Here is a 17,218-nt window from a genome sequence, read left to right as displayed (position 1 = left end):
ATTCCACACTTATATAATTATATCAAAATTGATTCTAATGTCACATATAACAAAAAGAACCAATAAAAAACAAATACAGCCAGGCACAGTGGTGCATGCCTATAATCACAGCAGCTTGGGAGGCTGAGACAGGAGGATCACGAGTTCAAAGCTAACTTCAGCACAAAGTGAGGCACTAAGCAACTCAGCAAGACCCTGTCTCTAGACAAAATTCAAAATAGGGCTGGGGATGTGGCAGTGGTTGAGTGCCCCTGAGTTCAACTGGCACACACACAAAAAAAGAATCCAAGTATACCATGTGAATCAAAAAGGGACTAGAATTTGAGACAACTGCCAACGACTAAAAAATTTCCTTTCGAAAAAAGGACTTTCATCTACTTCTCCATACATATAAAGCTACCTCTCAGCTACCAAATCAGTATTAGCTCTTATTTAGTCTCACCTCATAAAAAGAATCACATGTGCACCTAGAGGCCAAACTCATGGGCCAGGGGTTAGGAGTTAATCATATTATATAAACATAACTGCCAGGCAACACACCTCTGTGAGATGGATTGGGAGGGGACTTGCACATTCTCATAGGGAAATAGGCACAAAGTTGGAGAGAAATTCCCCAAAGTATCAACTCTTTTGCATTGTTCTATTCCTAATGATTTCATTCACACAATTTTATTTGATAAAAGGATGCAGTGCCTATCTATGCCCCCTTAATAGGTAGTTATGCTAGTTCCTATTGGAAAGCTGACATTCCACACTATACTACTCCTGCTGTCATCGACACTGATATTTAACTTTTGTTAACTTTAGTCCTTTTATTACTAGCCATACAGCATATCCCAGAAGATTAACTTCAGATAGTTCTTATGAAATTTTGATGAAAGAATGACTTCTGGATATAGTTCTGCAGAACTTCATAAAAGCCCGTGCCCTGCCCTCTAAAAAGCAATGGCTAAAACATCTCAAAGGCCACTTTTGTTGAAAAAAATAACAGGTCAGACAGTTACATCCCATAATCTAGATAATTCCTCAAAGATAATTTGACCTAAAAGAGGTTAGTTTTACTATATTGCATTGCTTTCTTTTTATTTATTTATTTTTCTCTATTACTGAGCAGATTAGTTTCTGTTCTGCCAGTGAAAAGCAATTTGGATAGCCGATGTGATATTCAAGTCCAAGGCCCATTTATAGCAATCAATTTGGAAAACTGATTAATGTAGAGGGATACAGGTTTTTCACCATCCAACTCTAATGGTTTTCAGAACAAATTCTGATGATCAAGGCTCCAGGTCAGTAAAGAGCAGGTGTCCAGAGAAAACAAGATAGGTTTTTAGACCTAGAAAAGATGAAAGACATTCTGAATGGCATTCCGAAGATTGGTTATATCAGCCTGCAAACAGCCTCTCATTATTTTAATCTCACACTCTATAAAATACATTTGGATTCTTCGCCAGCAAGATGAAAACAAATTAAACTGAAGGACCAACATGAACTGGATATCTTATTGTGATAGCACCATCACTGACAGCTTCATAAAAAAATAAAATGGATCCTTCTAAATATTTATCCAAACAGCAGACAGTATTACCAAGAAAAGAGACAAAATAAATAAATAAATAAATAAATAAAAGCAGCGTAATGGACTACAAATACCAGAGTGAGGTTCTCCTCACTGTTCCTATAATTCTTTCTATAATGAACTTACTATCCTTAATACTTTCTTTATGTATGTAGTTATTTGTTAGATTGCAGACTTTCCTAATTCCCCATGTCTTTTTCATGTGTGTATTCCCCAAACTGGTAAACAGCACTGTGTATATAATCAGTGTGCAGAAGCTTTTACTAAAATGAAACAACAGCATCATCTTTGAATATATGCAACATTCTCTGTGGTTCATAATTCCTGAAAAATGAAATAAACAGTATCTTCAGTCAATCAGAAGTTCCTCTTTCCTATACCCACTTTTCTCTTCATTCCTTAGCTCTGTGATAATACTGTGTGGATAGCTCAAGCAGTATACTCACAGAAAAGGGGCATCTGAGGCCTTTCTGCTGCTAGGCTGTGGCTCCTGCCTTATAAACTTAGAGTGAACCTAATGCCAAGCATGGCCAATGATAGTCCTGTTAGTCTGAACATTTAGTTGAATTAAAATGACTCTATGGTAGGTATTTCAAGGACACTAAGTAATTAGGTGGGTTAGTATGTATAACATTCTTAAACAGTCTCTAGCACATAATAATAACTCAATAAATTTTAGCTGTTATCCATGATCAGAAACTGACAAAGTAGTAGACTATGAAGTTAGGCATGTCCAGATTCTGTGATCCTCATCATTACACTCTGGTTCTTTTCTTATAGAATCGACTCCCCATCTTCCTCTCTACATTTGCTCTCAAAAAAAGGAGTTTTTATTCAGATGTGAACTTCAGTGCAAAATTAAGTGACTGTATTACCTGCCCACAGATACCCACCTTTATAAGTCTGATTATTTTTTTAGTTGTAGATGCACACAATACCTTTATTTTATTTATTCTTTAAATGTAGTGCTAAGGATCAAATCCAGTGCCTCACATGTGCTATGCGAGTGCTCCACCACTGAGCTACAACCCCATCCCTAGAAGTCTGACCTTTTTTGGTACCCAGGATGAACCACATCCCCAGCCCTATTTTGTATTTAATTTAGAGAGAGGGTCTCACTGACTTGCTTAGTGTCTTGCTGTTGCTGAGATTAGCTTTGAACTCTCAATCTTCCTGTCTCACCACATCTGGCTTATAAGTCTGATCTTAATGTATTCTCCCAAACCTATTAATGCCAGGTATAACCATTATTACAATTACCTGAGGAAATAATGATGAATTATGAATGCACAGAGTTCTGTTCTTTAAGAAAACTAAACTGGAACACTCTGAAAAGATTTAGGAAAAAAGCAAGTCACCAAAGTTATGCTACTGAAGTGAGTGTGGGTGAGAAAAGCACAAAAGATGCAGTGAGGGTCGTGACCTCAGATTGCTTCCTTACCTTTTACTTCCTGCCTCACTTTTTTACTGTTTTTTGGGGGGGGGTTTGTTTTTTTCAGTGCTAGGAATTAGATCTAGGTCCTTGAATACTTTAGGCTCCACCACTGAGCTACTCCCAGCTCTTTCCCCATTAAAGATCAAAACCAGATCCCTGAATAAGCATACCACTGAATTCTAATCAGTAACTATATACATACTCACATACAAACTCATGACCAAATATCAAAAGACTAGCAAATATATGCACTGAAATTGCTTACGGTGAAACAAAATGATTTTTTCTCCACTACCCACTCTATCGTTCAATAAGAGGGCTTTGCCTGTGAGTATATTAAGGAATTGCAGGGACTATGAGAAATGGCATAGAAAGTGAAAGAACTCAGGGAGTTTTGAGTTTGAGAAGCCTACAGGAGAGAAAGTAGGAATGCCCACTAATTAGGAGGAAATGTGTAGCTGGGGAAAAAAAAAAAAAAAAAAACATGGGAATTGAAGACTGGCCTCCTAATCCTTTATATCTGAAGGTATGTGAATAGATGTTTTTACAAGGACGGTGAGAAAATGACCAAATCTGAGTGACATCCACATCTTAGAGAGGCAGGCGGGAAAACGATAAAAGGATGCTGTTGATAAAAATTTTAGGAGTGCGCTGTTTTGGACTAAGCTTCTGCACTGGACCACAAGGGACTAGACTATAAATAAAAATGGAGCCAGTGGCAGTGGCTCCTCTCTGTAATGCCAGCTACCCTGGGGGCTGAAGCAAGAGGATGGCAAGTTCAGGACCAGACCTGGCAACTTAACAAGACTCTGTCTCTGAATAAACTAAGAAGGGCTGGGGACGTAGGTCAGTGGTGTGATGCATGTACAGAGAGTCTGAGGTTCAACCTCCAGTAAAAAGATAAAAATAAACTGGAGTCAGTCATCCTAAAGGTGCATGTCACTCAGCTGAAACTAAGCTGCTTATCTCTTTTTCTGGAGAAAACAAGGATGGGAGAGAACAGCCAAATATCTATAAGGACTTTCCTTTTCCTTAATCTTTACAGCACACCCAGCGACTCAGGAGGCTGAGGCAGGAGAATTGAAGGTTCAAAGGCAGCCTCGGCAATTTAGCGAGGTCCTAAGCAACCTAGTGAAACCCTGTCTCAAAATAGAAATTAAAAATAAAAATAAAAATAAAAATGGCTGGGGACGTGGCTCAGTCGTTAAGAGGCCTTGGGTTCAATCCCTAGTACCGGCCCAGGAGAAGCAAGACATCATTAGAGATAAGCTAAGGCTTCAAATAGTCCACTGGAGGCAGAGAATTGGAGGCTCCCCGGGTCCTTCGCTACCTTCTTGCGCCGGTCAGGGAGCGGACACCCCCACCAGAGAGGGGGCGGTACCCTCACAAGTTCCTCAAGGGACCCCAGAAGTCTGTTCGGACCCCTGGGCGCAAACACTAGCTGCCGCCTTCCCACTGCCCAGCGAGTCCCGGGTCTTCAAACCCGGCGCGCGTGTCTGCCGCCTCACCCCGTCTCCTCAGCCCCGGTCCACGCCCGCGCCCGGCAAGGCCCCTCTCGCGCTCAGGAGAAACTCAACACGTCCTTCCGTGCTCCCCAAGTTTTGCCCGTACCTCACACGGTTTTGTTACTAGCGGCTAGGCTTTGGGCTCAGAACAAGGGGGAGCCAGACCAAAGCCTTGGAGGAAAGCTGAGAGAAGAGGCGGGAAAACCACAACTCCCATGAGGCAGTGGGGGCGCGGGAACCACCGCTCCCGGCATCCTCCGCGGGGCTCCAGCCCGGCACCGCCGGTGGCGCCGCGTGAGAAGGCTAAGTGTTCGCGGAAGTTGTGGCGAAGAAGCGGCCTTTCAGGATGGCAGCGTCTGAGGAAGAGACTGAGGCCCTGACAGGACTGCTGGATGTGGCGCGCGGCCTGGAGAACTTGCCAGTGAGCGCCTGGCCCCCGGGGGCGAGGCTGGCGCCCTTCCAGGTAGGAGCGGGACTAGACGGCCGTGAGAGAGCTGAGGGCAGGGGCGGGGATAGACGGCCTAGAGCTGAGGGCAGGGGCGGACCTAGGCGGCCAAGAAAGCTGATGACAAGGGCGGAGCTAGACGGCCAAGAGAGCTGAATGCAGGGGCGGGGCTAGGCAGCCGAGAGAGCTGAGGGCAGGGGCGGGGCTAGACGACCGAGAGAGTTCTTGGCAAAGGCGGGGCTACACGGTTGAGGGGAGAAGGGGCGGCGCTAAACAGCCTAGCGCTGAGGGCAGGGGCGGTGCTAGACGACTGATGGCTTGGAGGAGGGGCGGGGCTAAACGGCCTAGCACTGAGAGCAGGGGCGGGGCTAGATGGCTGGTGGAGCGGAGGAGAGGCGGGGCTAAACGGCCTAGAGCTGAGGGGAGTCCCGGGGGCGGGGCTAGAGAGCTGATGGAGTGAAGGGGCGGGGCTAGCAGGCTGAGAGAGCTGAGGGCAGGGGCGGGGCTAGGCGGCCCAGAGAGCTGAGGGCAGCCGCCAGGAGCGGGGCGGGTGCCCTTCCATTCGGGGCGGGGCTAGATGTCTGCGACAGGTAGTCGCGCAGCTCCCCCACCTGGTGGCACTTCTCAAACTTACTGGAACTGCTGGACCTGCCGGCAGTGTGGACCTTTTTTCTTACCTAGCCACAGTTATTGGCTCCTGGGAAAAGTTCAGAAATGCACAGGCTTGGGTCTTTTTCCATAAACCTGTCGTTAAGACCTTAGGAAGGATTTTGTCCTCTTCTATCCCTCTGTCCCTAGACTGGCAATTGCCTGCCGTGAAATACCAGAGGCTTCCTGAGGTCCCTTGGAAAGCTCCCTTACAGTCTGGCTTTTGGTTCAGGCCTGTCCTCAGAATGCAGTGAGACATCGGAAGAAGATAAAATCAGTTACCTCTCTGGTCTCAGGTGCCTCAGGTGTAAGATAAGGCTTAAGGCCTAGTGAAGGATCTCAGCCCCAAGTTGAAAACAGCCCCTAGAATCTTGGCTGAGGGATCCCTCATGCTGTGAGGTCTTGAGCAAATACAAATTACCTTTGTGAAACCTCAAAACCCTCCAGTGTTCAGTTTAAATAATAGCACCTCTGTTCCCAATGGCTCTGAGAATTAACATTAAAATTCTTAGTTTGCTGCTAGAACTCAATAATGGTCACTACTATTACTATCCCGAAGACCTCTGTCTGACTTTCACACCACTCTGATCTTGGCATAAAAGTTGCCTGAGGAATTCAGAATGACAAAAAGTTTAAAAAGAAACCAAAGTATGTCAAAGTCAAGAGATTGATATTGAGAGATCTAGATTCAGATAGAGCTTAGCCATCTTAGTTATTTAAGAGCCTTAGTTTCTTCATCTGCAATAATTTAAACATTTATAGCCCTTTCACATCCAGTATTAACATTGAGTCTATGTGCCTTTTCTTCTTCCTGGAGCTGTTGTGAATTTCAAATGAGATGACAAATTCAGTGGCAATTTTCAAAGAGCACGTAGGATATTAATGTCAGAAATGGTTATTATTCTCTCAAACAATAGTTTATGGCTAATAATACAACTGTCAATATTTGTAGTGGCAGGTTATGGTTAATAATACGAGTGGCTGGTGCCATATGAAACACTAATCCTTGAAAGATTATTGAAGACCAAACATTGCTGAATGCAGTTCTGGTCAGAACACTGATGTGTGTTTTTCTTCATTCAACAATAAGGGAGTGCCTGTAGTGTGCCATGTTCTGTTAGGCCAGGCCCAGAAGCTAAGATGCTGCATCAGTTTCCACCTTAGGGCTATAGAAAGTGCTTGGGTGCCTTTATGGTTTTGGCATTTTACTTAGAGCTTTTAACATGATAAATGCAGTTGTATTCCATTAATTATTATAGCAAATAGTTATTGAAAACCAAATATATGTAAGGTGGTGAGTTGAACCTCAGAGAACACAATGAGCAAAGAAATGTATTTCTGGCCCTCAAAGATTTAACAACTGAGTAATCTTTTATTAGGTTTATTAGTATTTTATTTTATTAGTATTTCTGCAACTTCAAACTGAGTGTGGAGGTGGTGTTTCTATAATCCCAAGCAGCTCAGGAGGCTGAGGCAAGAGATTGACAAGTTCAACCTGGGCAACATAGCAAGACCTCATCTCAAAAAATAAAATAATTCACCTTAAGGATGAAATTAACACAAGAATAAATGAATTCATGTATCTTCTTAGAATCCTCATAATCATTAATGTTCATAAATCATGGGGTTTGACATGCTAGTTATAGTTTTCAAAATGCACATTAAAATAAATACTTGTCTGTTATCAAATGGGGGAGGAAGGAGACAAAGGGAAGCCTTATGATTGATCTCAGACCTGCAGCTGACAGCAAAAATGAAAATCAAGAGACTGAAACACACTCCTGCAGCATTGTAGCTACTTGTATATGTGCACAACTCTTGGCAGGGAGTATTACAAGAAGATAGGATACCTTCCTCAAGGAATATAGTCTTACCAAGAAGCTAAAACATGCTTGATACATTTGAAAGGCAAGCCTTACAGTATGTTCAACTAAGGGTTTTGCATGTGACTTTAGGAATGGAACCCAGGACCTGGCACATGCTAGGCAAGTACTCCACCTCTGAACTCCAGCCCAGCCCACCTCAGCTAAATTTTTTTCCATATATTCAGGGAACAAAACCCAGTCTTATAAAAGGTCAAAACAGCTTGCTTTTGCCAAACCCTTTCTTCACAAAGTATGCACACAAAAAAATTAAGGCATGAAAAATGCAAGGTAAAAATAACTTTGTGTCTGGTTTGCTTTTGGGTATTGTGCAAAAAGGCAAAAAGAACATTCAAATATTCACATTGGAAACAAGCACATGATGTCATTGGTGTTGAAAGCCAAGTAGAAAATAAATTAATTGATTTTCTTAAGCTAAGAGTCAGATGTAATCATTTTTTAGGTCTCTGAAACCAGCTTCAAACATTATTTTTAAGATCTCAACTGGACCTTGATGAGAATTATCTGGCTCATAGTCTTCTAATAACTGCTTGGAGCAAAAACAAACTTAGAGGCTAGAGGCCAAGTACAAAGATTCTTGTAGCTGGGGTTTCAACACAACCAAAAAAGGAAAGAAGATTTGCACAACACTTTTTGAGATTCAGAATGGAGGCACAGGTTTTAAGCCCAGGATATCATGCAGTGTCATATTTCAGTTTCTAGGGCTTTGATACAGAATGTGACTCAAAAAGCCAAACTTCCAGTTAAAGGTTTTATCAAGAGCTGCAATCAAACAATCATGAAATATCTCTGCAGCTCCTGCTCTGTGCCCAGGACTCTGGATAGGTACCCACTCCATAGGTACCCACCAGGCCATATCCCAAACCTAATGACCATGCCTGTCCTATTTTTTTAAAAGACAAGACCTTCACACTAAGCACAACTAGAGGGCCCTACAGTCTGTGACACTCAAACCCTGAAGTTCATGCTGATAATAAATGCTGATCTACTTCAGAGAAGGAAGAAATTATGTGGACAAGAATAGCCAAAGTATATTTGCTCTTCAACTTGCTGTTTCCTGTTTCCATTTTGGCTTCTTGGGTAATTATTGTTTTGTTTTATTTTTTTAATTCTCTTCCATTTTCTTAAAAACACACACCACACACACACACACTTGAAATCTCCACCCAGTGTTTCAAGGATCTGGTTTCTAGGTTATCATTTTGTACTGACCATTTTGCATGTTCCCTACTCTTTCCTGAGCAATTCAGTACTCTGATACATAAAAAGAAAAAAAGACTGTGACAATGCAAAAATGATAAAAGTCCCATTCTTCATGTTCTCCTTTATATTTTTCTGGGTGTTCCCACATCCCAGCACATGTATATGAGAGGTATTAAAGCAGTATTTGTTGATGAATGAAAGAAGTCTGGCCTGCGTCAGCTCTTGGCTTTTCAACACTCCTAATGTATAAGCAATAGAAAACTAATTCCCAGACACAGTTTTGGCTTGAATATGTCTGAAGCTGGAGAGTATAACTCCAGAACTTTCTCCTTTACCATCCTACTAAACTGCCTGTGTGTTTTTATTGAACACTGATGTGACAGCCACTAGAGTAAACTTTTTACATGGAATCTTTCACTTTATTTTGCTTTACAGCAACCTATGAAACAGATCAAAGTGTTTAGAGGGATTAAGTAATTTGCCAGAAATGTTATAAATATTACATCTAAATATAGTATCAAGAAGAATTAGGAGAAGCTAAAATTTACCACCCCAAGAATGAGTATCATCCCATCTTATCATTGCTCATCCATCCAAAGCTTAGCAAGTCATCTGCCCAGTCACCATGCTAATGAGCCTGGTTTTGTATGTGTCTCCTTCAGGAAAGGCCATGTTCTGCACTAGAAGCTTTCTACCACTTGACCAGTATTCCCAACCACAGTCATGGGTTTTCTTTTTATTTCTTTTTTCTTTTGGAACTGGGGATTGAACCTAAAGGTGATTTATCACAAGCTGCATCTCCAGCTGTCACACTCAGGGTCACTCCAGGTGAACTGGGCTGCACGAAATATCCCTGTAAGAGAGAGATACCTTTTTCTTTGGGATCCTGTGATGGCTCCTTTGACCTGAAGGGTCTGCAGAAAGAGAGAGAGAGAGCATGTGCTGAACCCTTTTTTTTTTTTTGAAGAGAAGCCATTCAAATGAGACAAGGGGTCAGGTTTCAGGGGGTTGAGTCTAGCTTCCTGATATCTGCTGTCAGCAGGTTGACTGACATCTATGAAGGCCACACCCAAAGGCGGAGCAAGAGAAGGACACACACAAAGGGTGTTTTCATGGAACATTCTATCCCACCAGGGCAAAGGGTAGTATTACAAAGGAATAGGTGAATGTAGCTCAACTCCACGGGTTACATGCCTACATCTGAAATCACGCCCTCAAGCTTCCTGGACTGGGGCAAAATCCAGGTCACTATGAGATGTAGCGACCAGTCAAAGCCTTTCTGCTCCAGGATGGAAGGCGTGAATCATTCAGAGTGGCTCCCTACACCCAGCCCCTTTTATTTTTTATTTTTAGACAGGGCCTCACTAAGTTGCTGAGGTTGGCCTTGAATTTGCTATCCTCCTGCCTCAGCCTCCTGAGCTGCCGGGATTATAGGCATGTGCTGTCACAACTGGAAGTCACTAGTTTTCTGTGTGGCCTCCTGCACACTCTGGTCTAGTCTCACCCTCCATCTGGACACCATCTTTGACTACGGCCATTGCCTAGACCATCCTCAGCTTTCCCTCTACTGCATCAGTCAGGATGCATTTGTTTGCAAGAAACAAACAACACAAACTGCCTCAAGCAAAAGAGGGAACAAATTGTCTCACATAACAGAAAAGTCCAAAAGTAGATAGACATGCCTGGATCCAAGACTCTTGTCAGTGCCATCAAATGGTCCTTCCACCACATTCCCTCTTCCTCCTGCTTCCCCTTGCTGGAGCTGGCTGTCCATTCACACGTCTGTCTGTGGCAAACTGGGGGATGCCAGGCAGACACTCTGTGGTTTAGCAACTCCAATGGAAAGAGAATGCCGCTCCTCTACTATTCAGGAACAAGTCCCAGGGCTGCACGGCATGGATCCAGCTTAGGTCATGCGTCCATCAACAACCAAGCAGTGTTAAAAAGAACAGCCATGTTCCCTTTAACCAGGTCTAGATCCCTGTCCAGCAAGGACCCTCATCCAAACCATGGAGGCCAGAGCAGTGAGGGGTCTGCTGGGAAGAGTTGGGGCTGTGTTATCAAAAGAATGGAGCTGGGTGGGTGGGAACCTGTCTGTATGGCTACCAGGCCCACGCTGTGCTTTCCCCACATGATGGAGGAGAAAATGGAGACGAATAAAGATAAAATGATTTACAACGATCACAGATAGCAGGATCAATGACTACACCCATCAAAAAAATCTATATTCTTTTTAAACAGGAAATTTACCCAGAAGTCTGTCTTATCCTTCTGAAGGTATCTGTAACTTATTTGGCATTTACTGTCATTTGTAACCTAAGCCCCTAAAGCATGTTAGATTGTGCATCAAGTTTAACTGCAGAACTTTTAAAACTATATCACATTTTTGCTCCCACCCTCACTTCAGGTACTGTGGTTTGAACACAGGGCCTCACAGGCTACAGGTACTCTACCAATGAGCTATACACCCCCATCCCTTAAAAATATAACAGTTTAGTTGTATATGGACACAATGCCTTTATTTTATTTATTTTTATATGTTACTGAGGATCTAACCCAGTACCTCACATGTGCTAGGCAAGCATTCTACCACTAAGCCACAACCTCAGCCACCACATTTTAGAGTCTTTTAAATTAAGATTTTAATCTAAGATTTCCAAAAATTTTTTAGATTCTTATTTTTTTAAATTTGTAAGTAAAAATAAGCAAATGAAACTAATTTTTTTCAGCAAGAAATAATATGGTCTAGTTAGAGCACTGCGGTAAGTCAAACTTTATTTTAAAAGGCATTATCTATGTCAAAAATATTTTAGTGATTTAGGCAGTACATTAAAAATGTGTACACTTTGAAGAACAATTCCTTGTGAAAATTTTACAAAGAGATGGTGAAATCTTCATTTCACAAGTACCTCTTGTCAAATATGATGCACGCCTCTAATCCCAGTGACTCAGGAAGCTGAGGCAGGAGGATTGCCAAATTCAAGGCCAGCCTCAGCAATTTAGCCAGACCTTGACTCAAAATTAATAAATAAATTAAATAAAAGGCTAGGGAAATAGGTCAGTGTCAAAGATCCCTAGGTTTAATCCTTAGTAATGCAAAGATGAGGGGCGGGGAGATGCCTGGGTAACCATTTACATTTCAACATTGAGTCCTTAAAAAGCCAGAGATAGGGCTGGGGATGTGGCTCAGGCGGTAGCGCGCTCATCTGGCATGCGTGCGGCCCGGGTTCGATCCCCAGCACCACATACCAACAAAGATGTTGTGTCCGCCGAGAACTAAAAAATAAATATTGAAATTAAAAAAAAAAAAAGCCAGAGATAACTTCTGCATGAGAAGGCACTCATTGGATTTGACTGATAGAGGCATCTTTTCCCAAGCCTTCCTTCACCCTTTAGAACATCCCTGCTGAGCTAAAACTGTAAGAAACACCAACAGGTCTTTCACTCTGCACCCCCAAATCACTTTTTAAGCAGAGTGTTGGCCTGCCCCCACAGGTTCTCCCACTCATCACCTCCTCATCTCTCACCAGAGATGTCAATCCTCCCCCACCCCCAGCTCAGCATTTTTTCTTAAGCATAGGGTTCTGCACTTAACTGCATAGCTCTGCTGAGGCCTCCACAGGGTGTAGCTACATGCTGTTCAGTGCCTTTCAAAATCCTGGGTGGGAGACAGTGTCAATGGAGAGCTGGCTCCATAAATGAAGGATGTACAGTAGGAACATTCTTCTAGGAGCTCCAAAGTCTGCCCTCAAAGGAAAGGCCATGCTGCCGGGGCCTTTCGGAATTGCCCTTACTCAGCTACATGGGGCAGCATGCCAGTGGACTTTATTAAGGGTCAGAAGAAAAATCATCCCTGGAAACCACTTCCTGGAAAAGAATGGTTTGGAAGAACATGGGTGAAAGTTTGCTCTGGTGCCAATACTGGGAGGTCAGTGTTATATCTGAACAGTGAGATTATTCCTTGCACAGAGAACAAGTCTTACATCTGATCACATGTCCATCTTGGAAATTGCTGCACTCAGGTGAAGTTGACAGCCTGCTTTTATTACACACATTGTTATGTCTAAGATCGATGGATTGGCTTGGTTTTATTTCCCCTCTCACTTTGTATTAGTCAGCTTTCTGCTACTGTTACAAAATACCTGAGATAATAAACTTTTTAAAAAGAAAGGTTAATTTTGGCTCACAGTTTTGGAGGTTTTGGTGTGTGCCTCAGTGGTTCCATTGCTTTTTGGCCTGTAACAAGGCAGAACATCATGGTGGGAGCACATCATAGAGGAGGGTACTCACCTCATGGCAGTGACTAAAGAGGGACAAGAAGAGGCTGGAGTCCCAATAACTTCCACACACACACCCATGACCTCCCAGTAGGCCCCACCTCTTAGAGGTCCCACTACCTCCCAATAGCACAGCAGGCTGGGACCAAGCACTGAACACACGGGCCTCTGGAGTACATTTATCAAGCCCATAGCATACCTCATCTTCTCAATTGTTGTTCATTTATCTTACCTCTTTGTAAATCTCATTAAGTTCTTTTTGGAAGAAGGCGGTGTAAATAAATGAGTTAAATTCCATATAAGAATTATTCTACATGTAAATAAATGTTCTGGGCTCCTGAGGGGTACTCCAGTCTTCAGGGTTTGAAAACAGGCTTCATGGTGATGGTGAGGAAGTAACCAGAGACCAGCACTCACACAGATTCTAGCCTTAGGGTTTTCTTATTTCTCCATAACATTTTATAAACATGTTTTGAAAGTACAAGTACTTTTTAAAGACCAAGAAGTATTGAATATTTTCATATTATCCTTTTATCCCTTTCTCAATAAGAATAGAATTTACATATATATTCCATTTATAATGAATTTAACTATTTATGTGAAAAATACTATTTTTTGAAATTTTGTCTGCAATTGACTTCTCATTTATCCCCCTGAAAAGGATCTGAAGTAAATGACAATAAAAATATGTACATGCACTGTCCAATAATGGTAACAGCAAAATCTAAGCTAAAACACTGAAGTGCATGTATGTAGACATTAAATTCAGAGAAAGCACATTTATCTTGTTGTTATCCTTAATCCTAAAATAAAACCACACACATTTAAATCTAAAACTCGATATCTTTTAAATTGGAGAAACAGCTTTTGGGGCAGTATTTTGATGTATTATGTTTTGTTAGTTTTGTTTTGTTCTGCCCTCAATTTTATGTAGGCTAGAAATAGGAAGAATCCAAGCCAAAAGCTATATGATGTCATAGGTATATGATGTGTCAGGTAGCTTTTCACTACCTGGTGTGACGTGTGAGTGTGCACATGACCTGTCAGATTGACTTGCAGTGTTTTTTTGCAGTATACTCCTGATCATGTCGTGGGACCTGGAGCAGACATCGATCCCACTGAAATAACCTTTCCTGGGTGCACATGTGTCACCACTCCTTGCATCCCTGGCACTTGCTCCTGTCTCCGCCACGAAGAGAACTACGATGGCAGTCAGTGCCTTAGAGACATGGGATCATCGGAAGCCACGTATGCCCGGCCTGTCTTCGAATGTAACGTCCTGTGCCAGTGTGGTGAGCACTGCAGAAATCGAGTGGTGCAGAGGGGTCTGCAGTTCCACCTCCAGGTGTTCAAGACGGAGAAGAAGGGCTGGGGACTTCGCACCCTGGAATTCATACCAAAGGGACGGTTCGTCTGTGAATATGCCGGGGAGGTTCTGGGATCCTCTGAAGTACAGAGGAGAGTTCGCTTACAGACAGCACAGGACTCAAATTACATCATAGCCATCAGGGAACATGTTTGTGACGGGCAGGTGATGGAGACCTTCGTTGACCCCACCTATGTGGGGAATGCAGGAAGGTTCCTGAATCATTCTTGTGAGCCCAACCTGTTGATGATTCCTGTCCGAATCGACTCCATGGTACCCAAGTTGGCACTTTTTGCAGCCAAAGACATTTGGCCAGGAGAAGAACTCTCCTATGACTATTCGGGAAGATTTCTGAATCTGATGGACAGGGAAGCCAAGGAAAGGCTACATGATGAGAAACTGAGAAAACTGTGTCACTGTGGCGCCAAGTCATGCCTCGCCTTCCTGCCCTACGACAGTTCACTGTACTGTCCCTTAGAAAAGCTGGACAGCAATTAGGAAGGCAGTTGCCACCCAATGCCTCCTTCAAGGGGCAGGAGTCCAAGGGCAGTGGGCACATGGGGCTCAACTCACTCCTACTTTCCCCTCCGTAAGCAGCTTCCACTCTAGGCAGGTCTGCTCAGTGCCCAGCAGCTTGCCAGGAGGGCAGCGGTTGTCTGCCTGGCTGTAGTAAGTTAAATTCAGGAATGTGGCAGAGACTGCAAGTTGTCCACCAATATCCTCCCACCTCCCCGCCCTACTTTTATAATAGAATCCTCATTTTTACCTAGTTACATGACTAACCAGAGTACTTGTCGGAAGACAAGTTAGATGTGGCTAGGTGATTGTGTTAAAGCTTACAGGATAGAAGCAAAAATGGTATGTCCTTAAGTGGAGATATCCTGTCCTTCCCCCTCTTTCATCCTGTAAGCTGGAATGTATACATGAAGGCTGGAGCCAGGGCAGCCATCCTGAACTCCAAAATGACCCCAGGAAAGGGTCACAAATAGCAAATCAACACGAGAGAGGAGCATGGATGTCTGGTAATGTAGAAAATGCCACTGGTTACGATCAGACCTCTTTGGAGACTTGTAGGTGAGAAATAGTCTCTCCTTTATTTAAGCTACTCTTATTCTGCACTCGAAAGAACCTAATCATGATTCAGGGTGCACACCTTGCCCTAGGATCTAAAGTTGGTCCTTTTCAACAGATTTTATCAGTAATAAAGCTAATTTTTTTCTGACACCTGCATCTTATATCTCATTTGTTTTTAAACATGGATTAAGGAAAAGGCATTATTAATTATCACCTGTTTAAACCCTAATAATAATCACCAGTGACAAAAAAAAGTAACCATGAAGGTGACGTCGTGTCATACCTAAAAGTCAGAAAAGGAAGCACGTTGTAAAATTTTCACTCTACAGTTGGCTGTACTCTAGAGCTTGTCAGCCTCACTTCTTCATGTATCAATAACACAAAAATAACTTTGTCACCACCACAAAAGTCTTGGAGATTTCATCTCTCGTAAGCTTTTGAGGAAACAAAGATCTTTGCCTTCCTTACAACAAGAATATTGCAAAAATAAAATTACTATGGAGGGGCTGGGGATATGGCTCAGCGGTAGAATGCTTGCCTAGGAGGTGCGAGGCCTTGGGTTTGATCCTCAGCACCACATAAAAATAAATAAACAAAGGTATTGTGTACAACTAAAACAATAAATATTTTAAAAAATTACTATGGACGGTAGACATTTTGAAAGACAATTATTTGAGGCCCTACAGTATTATTTAATAAATAACTTGGTTTCTTCTGTGGAACATTTCAACCCTACCTCTTGCCAGGAGGAGGCCCTGCACTTTAATTTAAAAGGAAAATCACAGATATCCATCTGAGGTAGAACACTCTATTCCTGTGTAATATCATGTTAGCTGTGTGCTTTAGCTTATAGTGAAATGATATGTGAATCCTATTTCAGTAAAGCTGTTTTTTTCCAGTAGTTAACATGCTCTCATAGCGTTATCAGGAGTGATTCCCTGTGGAATGAGACAGCAAATCTCCATAAAATACACCCAACTACAAATGTACAATGTCAAAGTCTTCCTCCAAACTAAGAGCCTTCCTTTCCAACCTGCAAAGCTTCCTTTGATTTCTGTGAAGCAGACCAATTTTTTATAAGTCAACTCGTAACCTTTCCTCCAAAACGGTCTTTCTCCTCAGAAATTCTCCTCATGACTGAATACTTCAGAAACAATAAGGAGATGGTCAGAAGGAAAGTGTCTGCCTGTTACCTACTTCCTCTCACCCTCATATATGGTGGGAATATCACCATCTATGATCCAGGGATATTCACAGAGGATAATCTTCCAGTGAAAAGAAGTGGACACAAACACCACCAGCCGTATTGATGCCTCAGCCAGAGAAAGAAATTTTTTTTGTTTTTTGTCCTCCTGTACTAGTTTATTCCTAGGCCTGGAATTCCAGTTCCTAAGGTTAAGTTCAAAGGCCTTTTACTCCAAGTCTTTTCTAAACAGCAAGCTAACTGCATTTGGATTATTGACATGTCAACATTAAAATGTCAACATTTTTGAGAGAAAACATTAGAAAATTCACTTCTGGGGTGGGGTTATAGCTCAGTGATGGAGCACTTGCCTTGCACGTGTGAGGCACTGGGTTCAATCCTCAGCAATGCATAAAAATAAAGGTATTGTGTCCAACTAAACTAAATATATACATACATATATAAACCCGTAATCTCTAAAGCCTATTATCCCCACCTAATCATAAGAAAAGTACTGATAAATTAAGATAGGCATCCAACAAAATTTATCATTATCAAAAACAAGGAAGGTCTGAGAACTGCCATATCCAAGATAAACCAAGAGACATGACATCAAAAATGTC

General features: G+C 42.4%; 1 protein-coding gene and 1 long non-coding RNA gene across 4 annotated transcripts in view; one reads left to right on the top strand and one right to left on the bottom strand.

The window, feature by feature from the left end:
* The window catches only part of LOC120891473 (uncharacterized), a 43,187-nt gene extending 38,444 nt beyond the window's left edge, over window positions 1–4,743 (bottom strand). The window contains exon 1 of one of the 2 annotated variants that reach the window (XR_013431339.1): window positions 4,623–4,743. This is a non-coding gene — a long non-coding RNA (uncharacterized LOC120891473). Of the gene's footprint in view, window positions 1–4,519 lie in introns of both variants that reach the window. The other variant, XR_013431338.1, reaches the window with a different exon arrangement.
* An 85-nt stretch (window positions 4,744–4,828) lies between these two features.
* LOC101962206 (histone-lysine N-methyltransferase SETMAR) lies at window positions 4,829–15,560 on the top strand. Of its 2 annotated transcripts, XM_040290113.2 has the most exons (3): window positions 4,829–4,979; window positions 8,391–8,572; window positions 14,045–15,560. In XM_040290113.2, the coding sequence occupies exons 2-3, from the start codon at window positions 8,501–8,503 to the stop codon at window positions 14,834–14,836; spliced, it is 864 nt and encodes a 287-aa protein (XP_040146047.1). In that variant the 5' UTR covers window positions 4,829–4,979; window positions 8,391–8,500; the 3' UTR covers window positions 14,837–15,560. The 2 variants fall into 2 exon arrangements, with proteins under 2 accessions (XP_040146047.1, XP_005331018.1); XM_005330961.5 differs by lacking the exon at window positions 8,391–8,572 and having other exon boundaries at window positions 4,845–4,979.
* Window positions 15,561–17,218: the final 1,658 nt, after the last annotated feature.

The sequence above is a fragment of the Ictidomys tridecemlineatus genome, chromosome 16, assembly GCF_052094955.1.
Source record: "Ictidomys tridecemlineatus isolate mIctTri1 chromosome 16, mIctTri1.hap1, whole genome shotgun sequence".
Lineage (NCBI taxonomy): Eukaryota > Metazoa > Chordata > Mammalia > Rodentia > Sciuridae > Ictidomys > Ictidomys tridecemlineatus.
This window is presented reverse-complemented; position numbering and strand designations above follow the sequence as displayed.